This window comes from Dermacentor albipictus, chromosome 6, assembly GCF_038994185.2.
Source record: "Dermacentor albipictus isolate Rhodes 1998 colony chromosome 6, USDA_Dalb.pri_finalv2, whole genome shotgun sequence".
NCBI lineage: Eukaryota > Metazoa > Arthropoda > Arachnida > Ixodida > Ixodidae > Dermacentor > Dermacentor albipictus.
The window spans coordinates 78,015,054-78,033,536 of record NC_091826.1 but is presented as its reverse complement, the minus strand read 5'-3'; the positions used below and the strand labels follow the sequence as shown (position 1 = coordinate 78,033,536).

The following is an 18,483-nucleotide window of genomic DNA, read 5'->3' as shown; positions in this document are numbered from 1 at the left end:
CTTGCTATTTGTGGATGCCCTAAAATTGGGCTGGGCTGCCATGCTTCGACATGCTATGTTGCATTGTCTTGAATGTAGCCACACTTGCCAACTCTTATGAATTCTCTGTAAAGTTTATGCATTTAAGCTCTTTTTATGATTTTATAGATATAGAGTTTTAGAAGTAGGGGATCCGAAGTTTGGCAGGTGCTGTGGGCCAAGCATACAAAAGAACAGACAGTACAAAAAAAAATGCTGAAAACATACAGAAGAGTTTGTTTTTGGGTAGGCAAAGACTTTTGCTGTTGCAACATACAGAAGAGTTTGTTTTTGGGAAGGCAAAGATTTTTGATGTTGCAACAGTCAATGTCTGATTTCTTCAGAATCCCTAGGAACCGCAAAAATGTCTGAAAAATCGGGCAGTAAAAAAAACAAACAAAAAATGCATGTCTTTCCTGCCCCTCAGGGCTCAAATTGCCACAGGCACGTCCGAAATAGCTCTGAAGGCCTGTCAGTACACTTATTAGGTATATCGGTGCTTGTACTGTGACAGGAGATGGCAGATGCATGCGTGTATAATTAAGGAATATATACTGTGTCCCGTGGCAATTGCCCCTTCCTGCTCTGGGTATGCTTCACCACTTAACACTGCTGTATTGAGGCGTACCTGACTTTCGGGAATGGGCATTATGCGATGCGTCGTGCTTTCGAGTTTCGAAGCCATTGATGAGGATTACAGAGGCGGAGTCGACGCCACTGCTAACAGCGGTGAATCGTTTTAGGGAAAAACGCCACTGAACAGCAAGAAGCTTGGTGGCGAACGTCGAATTAGCTAGGCCTAGCGTTATTGTGGTGGTGGCTACAGCTGCCAGTGAATCTGCATGCGTTAGGGTTAGTCGTAGAAGAGTTCTCCCCTGATAATTGGTTAGTTTCTGCCTAATAAACGCACATGCCAAAAATGTTTTACGAGAATAATCTGTCGGGTTCACTGTGACCTAGCGTTTCTGTCTGGCAGCTTTTCAAAACAATTTACTGTATTGCTATAAAATGACTTCCTGCATGAAGGTGACGTGCAAGTGTGTTGCATGCCCATTTTGGCAGGTTCGGACTACTGTGACTTCCCTGCTGGAGATAGCACTGCGGGACGACTTGCCACAGGCGGAGCAGGCTGTCCAACTTGCCACACTTCCCGTGGCCAACATGGCTGCCGTCCGCATCCACCTGTTCACCCTGCTCTTTGAGGTGAGGGTGATCGCCTGCACTATCCCGGGTGTGATCACTGTGTGCCAGTCAGGCTTCTTCCTCTGACACGCACCAGGTTGCTCCCTGGAGCCTTCAGAGTAAAGATTTCCTGTAGTTGCAGCAGCTTAGCTGTTATGATGTACTGAATGTAGCATTGGTAATGGTTATAGTACGTACTTCATTTATCTGATTTTAACATGCCCCCAAATTTAAAATGCAAAAGTAGTTAGGAGTGCAGCGAGTGTCGTGTTTTCTTGTCTTGCCTAGTCCTTGTCAGTCCGCTGCTTCACCACCAAGGTAGGATGTAAAATGGGCAGTTATGGGCTAAAATTTTAGGAAATTACCGTATTTACACGATTGTAAGTCGACCCCTTTTTTTAAATTTGAAAGTCTGAAGTTGGGGGGTCGACTTACAATCGAAACCAAAACATGGCGCCACCAAAAAAAACGATACCAACGGGAGCTACAATGTAGTTACAATTTTATGGTTCCTCTATGGCCCTACCCGTATCTTTTCGCTATCCCGCGTGTTTGTTCGCTTTTCGGAAGGGTTTTTCAACATTTTTGAGAGTTTTACAGTGCATGCAACAATGATGGGTGAGGGGGTGTCGATAGTTGATGGAAGCGCCGCTGTTCCCATTTGCGGCGGCACCCTCAGAACGGCGGCGCTACCCTCAGAACGGCGGCGCTTGCGGGGAGCATCGGTAGTTCATGGAAGAGCAGACAGCGCTTGCAGGTTTCTCTTTTCTGTTAAAAGGCTAGACGCGTTCCACTTGACTGCCGGCTACGTGCTACTTCTATGCTTCCCCAGTAGTCATGAGTGCTCCAGGCCCACTAATCGTTCGGGACTCGTTCACAGCAGCGTTCAAGAGGGCTGCCATCCTTTACGCCGAAGAAACAAATCGCTGCGCAGCGGGCCGCAATTTCGATGTTTCTAAACGGGTGGTGCGAGAGTGGCGACTGCAGCGAAGCGAAATTTTCACCTGTGACGGCAAGTGAGAAATTTCCCACGTGCCGAAGTCTGGACGCTTTCCGCAGCTGTATGCTAAGCTCGCGGCGTACGTCGCTGAAATGCGTGATCGGTCCCTGCCAGTGAAGTGCGACGTGGTCATGAAACAAGCCCGGACCTTCGCCTTAATTTTAAGGTTCTGCTCCGCCGTGAGTACAACGAGTGGCTGGCGGCAGAAGACTGCGAAATTACGCTAACCGGACCTGTCAAAAGAGCCTCCCTGACGGCTGCGTGTGGTTAGGTGCATTTGGCGTGGGCTGCTGTTCTGCAAGATGTTTGCCAAATTTGAAATTTCGCTGGACCACGACGCGCTGTGGGACCGCAGCAACGATGACGATGGCAGCACTAGTGAAGACGAGTAGTCCAGTGACCATGTCAGCTACTAATAAATTTTCGTTATCGAATGCGCCCTCGGGTATGCACTCTTATTTTTTTTTTTTTTTCGGTCACGCGATATGGGGGGGTCGACTTACATTCGAGTCGACTTACAATCGTGTAAATACGGTAGGTGCACCCAAATCTAAGGCCCAGCCAATTGTCATAAGTAACATGCCTCCAATTACTGTAATCAGAAAAATTTCATGTCAGTAGTTTATCTTCCCAGAGTGGAAAGTTGGAGCCTGATGTTCTCTTCTGTCTGTGTCTGACAGCTCCACGTTGCTGTAGGTGAACTACAACGTTGTGTTTTGTGGTGTTGTGGGGCAGGAGATGCGCCTGCCGTGTGCCACCCTGCTAGAGGAGCAGAGCCTGGTGGACCTTCTGGTGCAGCTGGTGGATGCCGCCCAGCAGGTGCTGGTGCTGCCAACTCTGCCAAAGGAGCCTCCCGCCACACCCAAGTAGGTGCCCTTCCGCATAAACATCTTGTAACGTAAGTCACCGGAGTCGTGAATACGGCACTACAATCAAAACAATTGTCAAGGCCTGCGCACATGAAAAACGTGAAATCAAGCAGCCGTGCGCATTAGACAATCAGAGCATGGGGCTGGGTGTGTTTGCATCGTTTCAAATTGGTGAATGTTGAAAGTTTTCAATGCCCAAGGACCAACTCTTACAGGTGGTATAGTCATTGCACGTCGGTCTTTGCAGTTGCACGCCGGCCAACCTCGTAGACTTTGAGCGGAGGTTTAACACTTTCCTGTCCACGGGGAGAATAAGTCGTTTTTGAGTAGTCTAGTAAATGATTTTTTTACTGCTTCAGCCAATGCTTGGTATTAGAATGTATGGTATCAATTTGTAAAAAAGGAATGCGCTTTCTAATAGCATTATTTTCAAGCGAACATTTGTTAACAATTCTCTAGAAAAAAAAATTGTTTCATAAATTTGTTACGAACACCAGAAAACTCTGTGAGAACATTGATGCTGCTTTGCACCAAAGAACATTTAAAAAATTCGAAATATGCATTTTGAACAAAAAGGCTATATACCTGCTATATACCATTCCTGCAAATATAAGCTTTCTATCTGTAGAAGTCCTTTATATACAAAGGAAAATGTTAGTCCTAGTGGCTATCATGCTCGTGCGGCAGTTCTTACGAACCGCTCTGTGGCACTGTGGAGCATAATAACAGCGCAATTCCAAGGTCCACTCCTGGCCACCTTTTCACGCATAACTCCACTTTTTGCACTGCCAGTGGCAAGTTATCCTGCCCAAATGATCTTGACACCCTGCAGATAAGAACTGTGACCTTTAGAACACACCAGACATCTTTAGATCTGAGTGCTGCAGCAATGAAACAGTTTGCAGTAGAAAATAAAAACTGCCGGTGGATGCCTGTTGACGTTCTGGGGCTATTTCATGAACATTCGCCGTCCGTGCTGAAGTCTGATGAATCAAAATCATCTTCCCAGTCTGGTGCTACCGCCATCAAAAAATTCTTATGCAGACTCGTCGGAGTTCGTGGAAATTCACCGTTTCCGAAGGGCATTTGCTTGCGACGTCGACGCCTTGTCGGAAGCTACGATCGCTCGTCATGCCCGACTAAAAGGCGCTTTAAAAATCCCCCCATGGTGAAAAAAAAAAAGGAAACGCAAAAGTGAAACCAGAAAAATAGTTCCTCTTTTATGCACTCACTGGATGACGCTAGCTGTCCGAAACCACTCTGAGCGTGATGAAACGTGAAATTGAAACCATCGATGACGAGCTATTGATGGGTATAGCTGCGGACAGGAAAGTGTTAAGGTTTTAACGTTCGTGAGGCGAGTGCAAACGAAAAGAAAGCCCTGTGATCACTAGGTAGGATGTGGTATAGTGCATTGACAACTGTACGTTTCTTCTCTCCTGAACGATGGTCCAGGTGGCTGGTGTCTCTGATCCTGCTTATAGACTTGTACGAGAAGGCGTCGGTGGCATCCAAGAGGAGAGCACCTCTGCTTCAGGTTGGCACCCTCAGTACTTCTTGGTTGCTGCCATGTACTGCATGTATAACAGGTACATGCGTTACGGACCTTCACATTTCAATGTCATGTCAGCACATGCTTTATTTCAAAAATAAAACGTGTCAGCACACGTTTTATTTGTTTAGATTCAGTCCCGTTACTTCTAAAACGCTTTTGAGCAATGTCGAGTCGGTAGCTTATCTGGACGAAATTTGAACTTGCCACGAACACAGAGAATTAAAAATATCTGGTGATAACATTCGTAGACATTGAGTATTGGTGGAGTGTGGCTTGAGCTGCCATTGTACCGCTAATTAATCTCCAAGCAAGCACACATGTGCATGCAACTTAAAACTTTGTATGAATGAACCACTGTTAACTGGAAGTGTTGGAACTCAGCTGAAACATGTTTAACATTGCTGTCTTATCTACACTGCAAATGTATCATTTGATCAGAATCTTGACATCTTGTAATGAAGAAAACTCGTACTGTAGAGCTCGTAGCTGTTTCAAGTGCATGAATTAATTCTGAGCTTCTGTTTTATTCTGTATATGTTTTACCTGGCCTTGGCAGTGCCTCGCTAACTTTTAGTTGTGAAAATACATTGCTCAATTGCTTTTGAGCAGAGACTTGTTCTGTTCCATTTTGTAGGCTAGCAAGGTTTTCTTTGTCCTAGTCCTAGCACTAGGTGCATTGGAAATGGACTGAAGGCTGCTTACTACAGTCTTGTAGGGGATGACATAGAGAACTGTACCTGCTTGGTGGGTTTGATGTGAAGTTCAAACCCTTTTTACTTTATCTTATTTTTATGTTCGTGTCCGGATCCTAGTTCACTGGCAGGTGTAAACTACAGTTACTAGATCCATCATGTGTGTTTGTGTAATTGCAGTTGTGACTGACTATTTGGCACTCATACAGTGACTAAAAGCAGCATTGCAGTTTTTCTTCTGTTTGATACTTTCTTTTCAGTCCACTTAATACGGTTGATCGTTTCTTGTGCATCATCATTTGCAGCTGCCAAAACGACAGTGGAAGTGGTTTGACGATCGGACGGGTCGGTGGAACGCCTACACGGCTCTCAACAACAAAGCCATCGATGATGCGTACTGTGCCGTTGAACCCAGCGTCCACTTCACAGCTGGCCGCCGCAAGTACACAGTGCAGTTTTCAACGATGGTGCAGATCAATGAAGAAACTGGCAACTGGCGCCCTGTCATGCTTGCCTGGGACGGCAAGCCGTCCGCGGCAACAAGTGCGCCGGCAGCTGGTTCGTCGGCCACTGCAAGCGATGCCGGTGCTGGAACAAGTGCCGGCACTGGAGCTGCTGCCACTGCACCATCCAGTGCACCGCCCGCCACCACGCCTGCAGCCACCACTCCTGCGGCCACGATGCCTGCGGCCACAACCACCACGCCTGCCACCACCATGCCTGCCACCACCGCGCCTGCCACCACCACCCTTGCAGCTACCACCCTTGCAGCTACCACCCTTGCAGGCACCACCCCTGCAGGCACCATGGCATCTGCTTCTGTGCCAACACTGTCATCTGCTTCTGCAGATGCAGCGGGTGCAGTGGCTACTGCAGGAGCCGACTCTGGAAATGCGTCTGCGTCGTCAACAACACCCGTGACACCGACAACAGTGAAGGGCTTGAGTCCACACCAGTGCTCGACATTGATCAGGTAAGTAGGGCTGCTTGGGCCTTGACATCCTGCATGCATCTTCGAACTTTCGCCTCTTGTAGGTTCGTGGCAGCCATGAAAAATATTTTAACCTTTGAATACCAATGGCTAAGCAGAAGTGGCCTGTGCCCGGCCTGTTCACAGCTGGTGTGACCTAGTGGCCTTACTAATTTGTGCTGTATGAGTTCCTTGATGAAAGCACCTGTCAAGCCTGCATGGGGGCATAGGCATTTTGATGTGGGCTGTATGCGCATTCATCCAGCTGTCTATAAAAGGCTAGGCTGATCTCATCTAGAAACAAAGCAATTGTTTCCTAATGTTTTTTAGGTGGAGTTTGGGTGGGGCTGCATCTGCAGTTGTACACACCAAGGACGCTGAACAATCAAGTCACGCCAAAGCAAATTGGGATTTTAATTGTGTTGTGCAATTAATAGGGGCCATGCAAATATTTTGAACTTTCAGATAGCAAATCGAACAGCGTCCCATTACATTGTCTTTGAAACGAGTAGTCACTCTTTGTAAACAGAAATATTTTTAGAATAGTTTTTCAATATTTTAAAATCTTAGTTGTGGCCAATAAAACATTAGATTGGAGCAAAAGTAAGATAATTGTCATCCCTGCGAGCACAACATACATATTAGACTTGAGAACTTGCATTTTGCAACGGGTTACATAGTAGAATAGGCCTTGTTACAGGGATCCTTTGCACTCTCTGAGAAGCCCTGTATGTGCAGACAAACTGCTTAATTGTTACTAATGCTCCATTCAAGCATTCTGACAAACAATGCTTGATAATGAGCAGTGTAATGACAGAAAGTTGCTAAGCTTATGAGCACTATGATTTTAATACTGTTTTCCATTAATTGTGAAAATGGCTGCTTATTATTTGAAAACTGCTTGAAGGATATTCAATATTCGATTCAGTCTGGCAAATTGCTGTTTGCACACCCCTAGAAATTAGTTCCTATGCGCGAAGTGTGCTAGGGACAAGCGTAGGAAAATAGATGTTCCAGCATCAGTCGTGCTACGGATATGGTATGTTCTTTTCGATGATGAGTTATGTAAGAAATTTCCAAAAAAGCCTGTGGGTCTTGCATCAACACTTTATTGATGCAGATGATCTTGTTCTGATAACTGAAACATTTTGTGGTTTGAGGCATTAGGTCTACAATTATGCACTGAAACTAGGTCTAAGATGACAAATCTATGTAGGTAACCATCATTCTCCTGGTATCTAGATGATCACGGTGCCAATGTTCCCTCTAGAAATTTTTTTAGAAACCCTACGCTTTCAACTAGGCTAGAAAACAGTTGAGCACCGATGCCTAGCACTGCGACGTTGTTTGGTTGTGCTCTAGCTAAGTTTCGTCCCGGATGTACGTGCGCAGGTCCTGCGTTGGCCTGCTCAGCATCCCCGTGGAGCCTGACACGCTGCACGGGGTGCTGCGGTTGTCTCTGCGGCTGACGCGGTGCCACGAAGCTGCGCAGGCATTTGCCGCCCTGGGGGGGCCTCGTCTGCTGCTGGGGCTCACCCAGGCATCGGCCTTCTCGGGATTTGCCTCGCTCGCCTCGCTGCTGGTGCGACACGTGGTCGAAGAGCCGCCCACCCTGGCACACGCCATGGACAAGGTAATGACTGCTGACAGCTGTGATGTTCCGGTCAGCGCACGGCTGGCTACTTATAGGTCCATTCAATTCATGGACCTAGTACCTGCGAGTTCATGCCGAACCGGCATGGCATCACCGGCACGATCCGTGCACTTACCTCTCTGGCAAGTGCAGGGAATTCTGTGAACTGTCTTACATGAGTGGTGCACTGTGCTGAACGAATGGCATAACAAATAGAGGAGCACAGCACCTCCTGAACTAGTTCAGAAAGTGCAGACTGTGAATCGGATATACCTAATACTCTGCAAGGCGCAGAGGCTTGGGCATCAGATTTGGTTGCACTGCTTCAGGCTGTACAAATCTGTGGCGATGATGTACAGCGTGGTCCAACGTTCAGAATAGCAGTTTCAGCGAGTTGGTTAACTCGTGTGCTTGCATTGATCCTTCTTTCCCTGAACCTTCGTTCTTTGTTTTGTTTTTTTCTTTCCGCACTTCAGTGCTTCGAGCTGCAAAATTCGCTCCATTGTTCAAGCCATGTTCAGCCGACCGTGGGTGGTCGCTGGCAACTCAGCGCATGCGCAAGCCATTTCCTCTCCACTCCTCCTCCGCTGTCGGCCTCGTCACTTTGTTATGGCCACTGTGCACTGCGTTCGCCGTACATAAGCTGCTCGACTGCACATAAACATAGCAGAGAATCCCGACTTATTGCTGTGTTGACGTTTTACTACGGTCACCCCCTTGTGCATCTCTAAGTGAGCGAGAAGCCATTTTCTGGGGGCTGTTTAACCCTTTGAAGGTTTTTGCCGTACATGTACGGCAGCGGTTTTCTGTCCTGCAAGGTCTTAGCCGTACGGGTACGGTTTGGACCCTCCGTTTGAAATTTCGCGCCATAATGACGATGCACGCTTACTGGGAGGTGCTGCCACCTCTAAGGTCTTACAAGAAGCGTTTGAAATTTGTGCTACCTTCTTGGGGAGATAAACAGAACTGACTTCAAGCTTCAGCGCGTCGCGCAGACTGCGGCCACACCCCTTTTGCGGTTTCGGTTTCGCCGCGTGATCGCAACGGAGGCGCGCGAAACGTCATTTTTCTCTTTGTCGGCACTCTCTTGCAAATGCTGTGGAAGTTGATTTCTATCTTGATTGGCGCTGCTCTTAGCTTGTTTATAACCGCCGCTCGCGAGGTATTCTCGCTCTCAGCGGCAACGCGCTTTCGCGGTTTTGGTTCCGCCGCAACGGAGGCGCGCGAAACGTGATTTTTATCTTTGTCGGCACGCTATCGCAGGGGCGGCGGAAATTGATTTCTATCTTGATTGGCACGGCTCTTAGCTCGTTTATTACGGCCGCTCATGAGGTATTCTCGCTCTCTGCGGCTGCGCGGAGACTCGTGTTTCAAGGAGTACCACACTCTAAAATACTATTGAACATATTGCAGTTCTGAGTGATGCCGACACCAAAATACTGTTCCCTAATTTTTTTTACTATTTATTCCCGACTTTATACATCTTGTACATTCAATATCCGCAAAAAATAATTTGACCACCCGGGAAAGTTTTTTTCAAAATAATTCGACCCTCAAAGGGTTAAGGCAGAAGCTGGATCAACAGCCAAACTGAATCTGCCGTGTGCCCACTCTTCTGCAGGTTGCACGCACCATGGCGACAGCGGGGGGCAGTCCTGTGAGCTCCAAGGAGCTGCACTATGTGCTGCGGGTGCTGGGTCCAGCCGCTTGCCGTGACCCGAAACTCTTCCAGGGAGTGGCCACCAACGTCCTGCGCATCTCCCTTTTGCCGATGTCCAAGAGAGGTGAGCACTTTTTATTTATTTCATCTTCCATCTCTTGCTGACGTCTTTGTTAGTACTTACGGACTGTTCAGTGTGTGGCGCTGTAGAGACTATAGAACATGTGCTCGTGGTGTGCCCTGAGTATGCGCGAGAAAGACTGACATTGGCAGATACATTGAAACATTTATACAATGGACCACTTCGGAGGACCTCTTGCTAGGCGCGTGGCCACAGAGTTGGCAGACGACAGAGACAATGCGTGCACTTTCACGTTTCCTAGGTGACACGGGCCTGGACTAACGCCTGTAATGTGTAATTGTCATAATGTGTAATTGTGTAATGTGTCATTCACCTCGTTCCTCCCATTATCATCCCTCATTGTGACCCTTTTTCTTCCCCTCTTCCCCTTCCCTTACGTAGAGTAGCAGGCCAGATGCTCCATTATCCGGCCGACCTCTCTACATTTTCCAATCATTAAAATACTTCTTCTTCTTCTTGTTAGTGCTTACGAGTGCGCACATCCTGGTACCTCAGTGACTGTGGAATTCCACTGCTAAACACCGAGCGGTTTTGTACATATTTTATCAGAGCAGCGATAACTACAAATGTGGACTTGCGCAGCTCGCACTCAACTTTTGCAGTTGCCCTTAAGGGCAACTCATGTATTGAGTATGCATTGTTCACAGTAGACTGTGTCTGAAAGAGGCAATGTCTTTTACTCTTTTCCAGCTGAAGAGGAAGAGAGCCGGTACACGAGCAGCAACGCTGTACAGATCCTCAAGTGTGTCGCGGCCAAGGGGCCAACGAGCCCGCCTCCCGTGGGTGACGTGGTTGCCCAGGTGATGAGCGACCTGCTCAATGTCCTGCCCACCCCGTTGCCCACACCACCGCCTCAGGAAGGTGGGTAGTTGCTGCCGTCATCGTTGACTGAGCTATCTGAAATGGGGCAGAAGGCCTTCTCTTCAATGTTCTCCCGTAAACTTCCCCACTCCTTGTGTCACGCAGCTGTGCCCCTTCTACACTTTTTTCTTCCTTACGTCGCAACTTTATTTGCTTCTCTGCTTTTTTTTAACCGCGCTGCCCTTTCCGTGGTTTCTGCCCTGCTTATCAAAGGCGCCAGTTATGTGTTGTTTGCCGAACGTTTGGCTGCTGGGCCCATGTTATGTGAGAGTTCTTTTCCTTCAGTTCTGTTCATTCCTTAAGCAGTGAGCAGGCAGTGCAGATGACGAAGGCTTGCTATCAACCTAGCCAATGACGAAGGGCGGTAAGAACAGAAAACAAAAATCATTACACCAGCGCAGCCTGAAAGTCTACCCAGAAATGGCAAGAACCAACTTCAGACATGAAGCTGCTGATAATGCCCCGAATACTTTGGTGCATCTTTTTCAACATGAGGGCACTGGGGATATTCTTGAGCAAGCTAGGCAAAATGACAGCGTTTGTGACATTGCAGAGATTTACACAGCACCAGCAACCAGCAATTATTCAATAGATAAAGAGTGCCTTGAGCAACACTTGGTAAGTGTAATCAACTTCTCTTTTTATTTTAGCAGCCTTTTGGTTTTAGTGCTATGTCATTATTTTTGTCGCATATATATTAGTGCACTTTGTGGGAGTTCCTTCGGTCTACCGGGGCGCAGCCGTTGCTGTGCCTAAGGCTCCGGACTTATTCGCCATTGCGAGGAAAACCTCTCCCAAATGCCTGCCCCTCGACCCGCGCGCCGTTTTCCCCGGGCGCCGCGGCCGCGTCCCGCGACGTCATGCTACGCGGCCCTGCGATTGGGTCGTGGGGCGTGACGTAGGGAAGAAGCCCCGACGGGGGACGATCGCGGTGCGCGGGAGAGTGGTGCTGCGACAGGGACGAGCGCCGGTCACGAGAGGCAAGCTGCAAGGTACGTGAACGACCAGCTATTTGTGTCCCCAACGCCCCGGCCTGGGGACGTTCACGTGCTTTGTTAGCTTGCGTAAGTGTGACTTGCTGAGTGGCTTTGCGTTCCGCCCTTGCGGTAGTCGCAGGCGCTCAGTGCGTCACATATTGCGTGTCCGAACCGTCGCAGACCATTGTCGGTGACGGGAAGCGCTAGGTAGCGTTTGCGAACGCATTTCGGCCCGCGCGCGTAAACCATTGTTCGACGCGGCGTGTAACCCGCCTTCCTCGCCATCGGGAACCGCGGGCGCCGAGTGTACTCCGTGTGTTTGGGTGCAGTCTGGTACATGTTGGCCATTGGTGATCAATAAACGCCTTAACTGTCCTGGACGCCGTGTGTTCCTGGGAGAGCGCCCATGCGTACGGCCAGAGCCGTCCAGGTCTTTCGGCTCGGTGCTCGAACCTGCGGTGGGTCTATCGCCGTGCGCCGTCGTGCCGCGTCGTGAGGCTCCACTTCTCGGGGGCCACTTGGCGACGCCGTGCGCGGAGACGTACTGTGAGCCCACATTTTGGCGCCCAACGTGGGGCAGTAACTGCCTTTGCATTGCTGCGGTGCGTAACGAGCCGGAGACCCGCTTGATCGGCCGGCCGTGCCATGTTTTCCAGCTTCAAGGAGTCGTCATTGTTGACGACTCTCGCGAATGTCGCCCTGTTCGATTACTCAGCCGATGCTGGTGTCGAGCGTGGAGGCACAGCTCAACTCCCAGAGCACGAAACACGGAGTGAAAGCTTAGTTGGCGCAAACCTACCAGATGCGTGTGATATGTCCACGCCGCCCCAAGCTGTGGCAGGCGGGACAGTCGTTGGAGCAGGGAGTTTCCTTGTGGCTGGAGCGCCTGGCTGTGCCACCCAGCGCCGGTGTCGGCTGCGGCGGCGGCTCCTAGGTGCGACAAGGGCAGACGGCTTGTCCATCTTGAGCGCGAGTGCGCTGCAACTCGAAGCTACCGACGAAGGCGACTGTCGAGACAGAATGACAGCGGGAAGTCAGTTCCGGGCACCGGCAGCAGCAGTGCCAGCAGGAGTAGTAAATGCTGACGACAGTCGTTTTTCAAGAAGGAGCGAGCAGAGATGGGGGGGCACAGGATGGAGGGTCGCGAAGCCAGCTGGACGTGGTTTTCGTACGCGCACACACGAGGCACCCGCGACACGTGCCCTTAGGGCTTGCAACGGATTCGGGCGCAGGCAACACCAGTGTCTGAGGCGAGAGGGGTAGCAGCGATGGTAAAAGCCAGCTGGACGTGGTTTTCGTCCCCTTTTGCACGCGTCCACACGAGGCACCCGCGACACGTGCCCTTAGGGCTTGCAACGGATTCGGGCGCAGGCAACACCAATGTCTGAGGCGTCCAATGTCTCAAACCTTCCCCTCATCTGACGCTCCCGTGGTCGCACGCCCCCGCTTTCCGGACACTTACGCGGCGAGTCTCAAAGACGAGACAACAAAAGAATGAGGGCACCAAGCGCCCCTCTACAGCTACGGAGACCAGTCCAAAAACACGGAGTGTGGCCACCTGGACGTGCCAGGAGGGTGTATCGGCACCCCTCTGATACGTCCCCATTCGGTGAAGGCATGGCCCGCGCAGCGCAGAGTGGAGAGGTGCCAGCACCCAGTGCCCTATCCTCATTAGGGGCACACGCTGACTCTAACGGACGCAGCCGCGGACGGCGCCCACCTGCCTGGGGTTCTTTAACTTTTTTTTTTAGTGTTTATTTGCGAGTGTGTGTCTCTGTGCGTGTGTGTGTGTGTTCGTGTAGCAGATATTACATTTATTCTGGGGGTATTCTGGGGCAGTGTGCTGTACAGTTTTTCCTTTGAGTTATATGGTTGTGCGCGATTTTCACTGGGTTTGTTGTACGTGTTAAATATCTATGCTATTAGTGTATCTGCCCTGATTACATTGTTCTCGTTTTCTTTAATATGTGTTTAAGGGCTGGAACGGAGGCAGGAGGTTAGCCGTCCTTGCAATATCTAGTGCTGGCTGATACAGGGGACTTTTCCTTTGTGTTACATGCCGCCGGCTTATTTCTCAGCTGGTAGGGACATTTAAGGGGAGAGGGATGTGGGAGTTCCTTCGGTCTACCGGGGCGCAGCCGTTGCTGTGCCTAAGGCTCCGGACTTATTCGCCATTGCGAGGAAAACCTCTCCCAAATGCCTGCCCCTCGACCCGCGCGCCGTTTTCCCCGGGCGCCGCGGCCGCGTCCCGCGACGTCATGCTACGCGGCCCTGCGATTGGGTCGTGGGGCGTGACGTAGGGAAGAAGCCCCGACGGGGGACGATCGCGGTGCGCGGGAGAGTGGTGCTGCGACAGGGACGAGCGCCGGTCACGAGAGGCAAGCTGCAAGGTACGTGAACGACCAGCTATTTGTGTCCCCAACGCCCCGGCCTGGGGACGTTCACGTGCTTTGTTAGCTTGCGTAAGTGTGACTTGCTGAGTGGCTTTGCGTTCCGCCCTTGCGGTAGTCGCAGGCGCTCAGTGCGTCACATATTGCGTGTCCGAACCGTCGCAGACCATTGTCGGTGACGGGAAGCGCTAGGTAGCGTTTGCGAACGCATTTCGGCCCGCGCGCGTAAACCATTGTTCGACGCGGCGTGTAACCCGCCTTCCTCGCCATCGGGAACCGCGGGCGCCGAGTGTACTCCGTGTGTTTGGGTGCAGTCTGGTACATGTTGGCCATTGGTGATCAATAAACGCCTTAACTGTCCTGGACGCCGTGTGTTCCTGGGAGAGCGCCCATGCGTACGGCCAGAGCCGTCCAGGTCTTTCGGCTCGGTGCTCGAACCTGCGGTGGGTCTATCGCCGTGCGCCGTCGTGCAGCGTCGTGAGGCTCCACTTCTCGGGGGCCACTTGGCGACGCCGTGCGCGGAGACGTACTGTGAGCCCACAACTTGAGCCCTGTGGTTAACTTGTGACGATTCGCACATATTTTCACGGTCCCTTAGAGCTTCTTTTAACTGTAATTTTGAAGTTTGACGGTTTCCAGATGTGGCACCTGTAGTTCTCCTTTGCCTCGCTCTTCGTTCTGCGTCTGGTTCTGTTTGCATCTTCTGAATGTTCAGTTGGCTGTAGCAGCTTGCCCTGTGCGATGGGCTTTCCTGCAGGTCAAGCAGATGTGGCATCTGACTCCAATGGGAGCCCGCCCTCTTCCTCCAATGGAGGAGTGGGAGGGGGAGGAGCAGGTGGCACTGTCCCTGCTGACCTCGTGCGCGAGGCCAGTAGCGCCGACCTGCTGGACGAAGAGCCCGTACCCAACCTGGACCCGTCCGGGGGAGTGGAGGACAAGGGCGTGGGGCCTGCGGGGGGAAGCCGCCCTTTTGGCCCGGCCCCGAAGGAGGACAAGAGCCTGCCCCTGCTGCCCAAATCGGCCGTATGCCGGCTTCTAGCCGAGCTGGTGCGCTCGTATGCCCCGTGTGCCCGGATGGTCGCCGAGCACGTCTACTCTGCAGGCCAGACGGAGCTTGTACCGGAGGTGAGTGGTCCATCCATCCTGTACCTGTTTGGTTGACAGTCTTTTGTGCAGTTCTAAAATGAAGCATCGAGGCAGTTTCATGGTGTTGCCAAAGAGGCTAGATGATAAAGTGTTCCTTGATGCAGTACCAAGAAAGGTGAAGCAGTAGTGTCCATTCTCGTGCAGGAGATCAGCGCCCTGGGCTTCTTGCTGGACCACCTGCTTCCCCAGTGCCAGAAAGCGGGCGACAAGGATAGCCCCGCCTTGGCCAGAGTCCTGGTGGCTGCCTTGGCCTCGGCCAACCACTCTCCTGACACGCAGACCACCCTTGTCATCGAGGTGCTAACTTTTTGGCCTCTTCAATGTTGCAGACTTCCAACTACCGCATTTAGTCGATTGTAACGCACCCTCAATTGTAATGTGCACCCATTTGCCCTGACCTAAAAAAAGAAAGTTCTTTATAGTGCCACATCTCATTCTAGCTACATTTGCCTGCTCCAAGATTCAGTTACCACAATGATAGGTTTGGCTGCAAGCATGGGATTTTGTCTTGTATGCTTCATTCAAACCTGTGCCTGTAAAATACTATTTCGTGAGCATGCATGGTTGTATGATCTCATTGCTGTGTAGACTATGCAAATGCGACAAAAAATGATCAGCATCAACGAAGATGTTGTATTGAATTTGTTTTTGTGGTAACACAGCTGGAGCTTCGGGCCTAGAAGTTGAATGCCCATTGCAAGTACTGTATTTATTTGAATCTAGGTCATTAGCTTTTTTTTTTATTTCAAATAATATGCCATACTCTGGGGTCTGCTTAGATTAGAGGATTGCACCAATTTTTGATTGAAAATTATAAATATGGTGCATAGTGAAGGCCATCTAGAAAAGCCAATACCGCAGCTGTGACTAGCCATGCTAGTAGCCTACTGAAGTAATGAACCAAATGAACTACGTCTCCATTCTGACTTGTGTCATATTGGCATACGGCATGGCATTATTGTAATGATACCAAATGGGTGATGCCACTATAGTGCTGCTTTTAAACAAAAAGTAATGCTAGCCACAGAGGCATCGTCAAACGTTCATGCCGTACAGGACTTCAGCATCTGTGAGAAAAGAGTGTATTGTTGGAGGGGGCAATGGGGGACGCTTGTTGCATGTGCTGCGACAAGGAGAAAACAGCAATAAGGAAGATAGCGATGAGACAAGCAGCAATGATGTAGAGCTTGGCATATTCATATTAAGTAAATGCTGTTTTCATTTTGTGAACACTGTCCTCACTTTTCTGTTTGGCCTACCTTCGAGGCAAGTTTTTCCTTTTTCTGGCTTCGCACATTTGGGGGTCGGCTTAGAATCAAGGCCAGCCTAGATTTCGTATAAATATTGTACGTACGGCAGGAACAGCCAAGTACAGAGGAGAGATGGAGATCGGACACAGCGCTGCACGTACTCCTGCTTGCCTCTGTCCTTTTATTTGTTTATGCTTTATATACAATACCCACTAAATGAAATGTGTCAATGTAGAACTAACTAGTGCGCATACCTTCATTTCCACCAATTGCCAGTTTACGTGAAACAGCTGTAATGTTTTCTTGCTCATTTATGTCAGTGTTCATACCACTTATAGTGACCAGATACGTAGGAACATGGCACTCTAAAGTAAATGCACATATAGAGTGTTCTACTTCAAAGTTTCCCTGTTGCACGTCATTCCTTGGGTATAGTACTTGCAGTGTCCCACCAACCAGCCGAACGAGATGCCTTAGCGAAAGGCTCGGGTTGTTTTGAATGTTCAGAGAAAGAAAACATGCTATGTGACCTGTCAGCACGGTGACGATGTGGCCTCTCGTTTTCCGGCCGTTCTCGAGAGGGCCGGGTAGACTTGCCAGTTGCCAGTGCCGACCCTGAAATTGCTTGTTCTTACTCCAGGTGAAGGCAGCCCTGCAGCGAGCACTTGCGCTACCCGAGACGGCGGAGAAGCATGCCCGCATCCAAGCGCTGACCGGTCTGGTTGGCACCATGATCGAGTCGTGTCCGCCTGCCCAGGCTGCCTCCTCTTTCCGGCAGCTTCATGCTAGCATGAATAACATGGTGAGCGCCGCTGCCTTTTGCAACTGAGGTGTTCTGTCGAGCGGAATGGGTTTCGAGCCACTTTGTCAGCTGGACTTTCACTGGGGCAGATTGGTAGTCCACGTCATTGCCTATCGGGGCATTGGACTTTAAAATTTTTCTTGATTTAGAGAATTTCTTTAAAGGGGCCCCAAATCACTTTATATCGATGTCGAGAAATGCATTTGAAGTTAAAATGGACCATTTCAGAAATACTTTGCCACAAAAAGTACTTCAATGCTTTCAGCAGAAGCGCAGTTATTGGTCAAGATTGCCCGTGATCCCCTTCGTGGTGCTCCGGCTCTATCTTCGATGCCTTTCACTGCGAAGGCTGTGGTGGAGCAGGGCGGGCCTACAGCACCCTACCTATTGAACATCACCGTGGTGTGCAGTTCAAATTTCATCTTGGGTGTTAATGTAGGTGCCACTAAATATGGTTTTGGCGCCTACATTGCAGTTGTAGCACCCTGCGGTGGCCACAGTATCTACGCTACTTAACAGGCTGCAGCTACTTGTTTAACCTCAATATAACAAAGTGTGTAAAATCGACAATTTGCTTCGTTATATCGAAATTTTGGTCAATTGAAATTCAACCTCTTATGCAAATTAGTACAGTCGCCGATCGATTTTTCTTACACGGAAAGGGGCTGCAAAACTTTCCAAATTATCGGGCAATTGAAAAAGAGCAAATTTGAGAAAGCAATTCACTTTGATGAATTTGGCACTCGGCGACGAATGATGCAGTTTTATTCCACGTTGACGATATCTTCACATCAACGGTACGAACTAAACGAAGCCAAGCCAGGCATTTGCATGCACTCTGCCCTGCGACTGATAGCATCGCCTGCACTGGGAGGACACTAACACGAAAAGCACTGGCAAAGAGAGCGAATCATTTGTCTGCCTCTCGCTCCAACGGCACGCTGAAACTCCAGATTACGCAACCTGCAATACCAAAACGCACGTGAAGACAGCTTACACGATGCCACGCCGTCTCGGCATGGCTGTGCATGCGCTCAGCTGCGCTTGCAGCCATGCACAGCCACAGCCGAGACGCACACCAGCTTGCCCCGCCCCCTCTCGGGCACTTGATTGTGTTAACGCCAGCTCGCTCCCCTCCCCCGCTTTTCCTATGCTCGCGCGGGGAGGTGGCACTTGTGAAGCCACCACCTTTCTTGCTTCACCATCACACTCTGCTTTCGCTCACACCTAAAGCACACAGTGCGCGGGATGCGATGGGGTCTTATTGCATTTGAACTTTATACGGAACATGACGCGGCTCCTCTCCCGCAGTCGCTCTTCTCCGGTGCAGCATGAG

General features: G+C 50.1%; 1 protein-coding gene across 11 annotated transcripts in view; it reads left to right on the top strand.

The window, feature by feature from the left end:
- Positions 1 to 18,483, top strand: part of HUWE1 (HECT, UBA and WWE domain containing E3 ubiquitin protein ligase 1) — a 182,475-nt gene that overhangs the window by 89,852 nt on the left and 74,140 nt on the right. For all 11 annotated transcript variants that reach the window (XM_070540895.1, XM_070540904.1, XM_070540900.1 and 8 more), the window contains 10 exons: positions 1,081 to 1,221; positions 2,936 to 3,066; positions 4,525 to 4,606; positions 5,622 to 6,289; positions 7,679 to 7,919; positions 9,541 to 9,703; positions 10,412 to 10,582; positions 14,707 to 15,074; positions 15,240 to 15,392; positions 16,986 to 17,147. In XM_070540895.1, the coding sequence (XP_070396996.1) occupies positions 1,081 to 1,221; positions 2,936 to 3,066; positions 4,525 to 4,606; positions 5,622 to 6,289; positions 7,679 to 7,919; positions 9,541 to 9,703; positions 10,412 to 10,582; positions 14,707 to 15,074; positions 15,240 to 15,392; positions 16,986 to 17,147 (2,280 nt within the window). The remainder of the gene's footprint in view (positions 1 to 1,080; positions 1,222 to 2,935; positions 3,067 to 4,524; positions 4,607 to 5,621; positions 6,290 to 7,678; positions 7,920 to 9,540; positions 9,704 to 10,411; positions 10,583 to 14,706; positions 15,075 to 15,239; positions 15,393 to 16,985; positions 17,148 to 18,483) is intronic.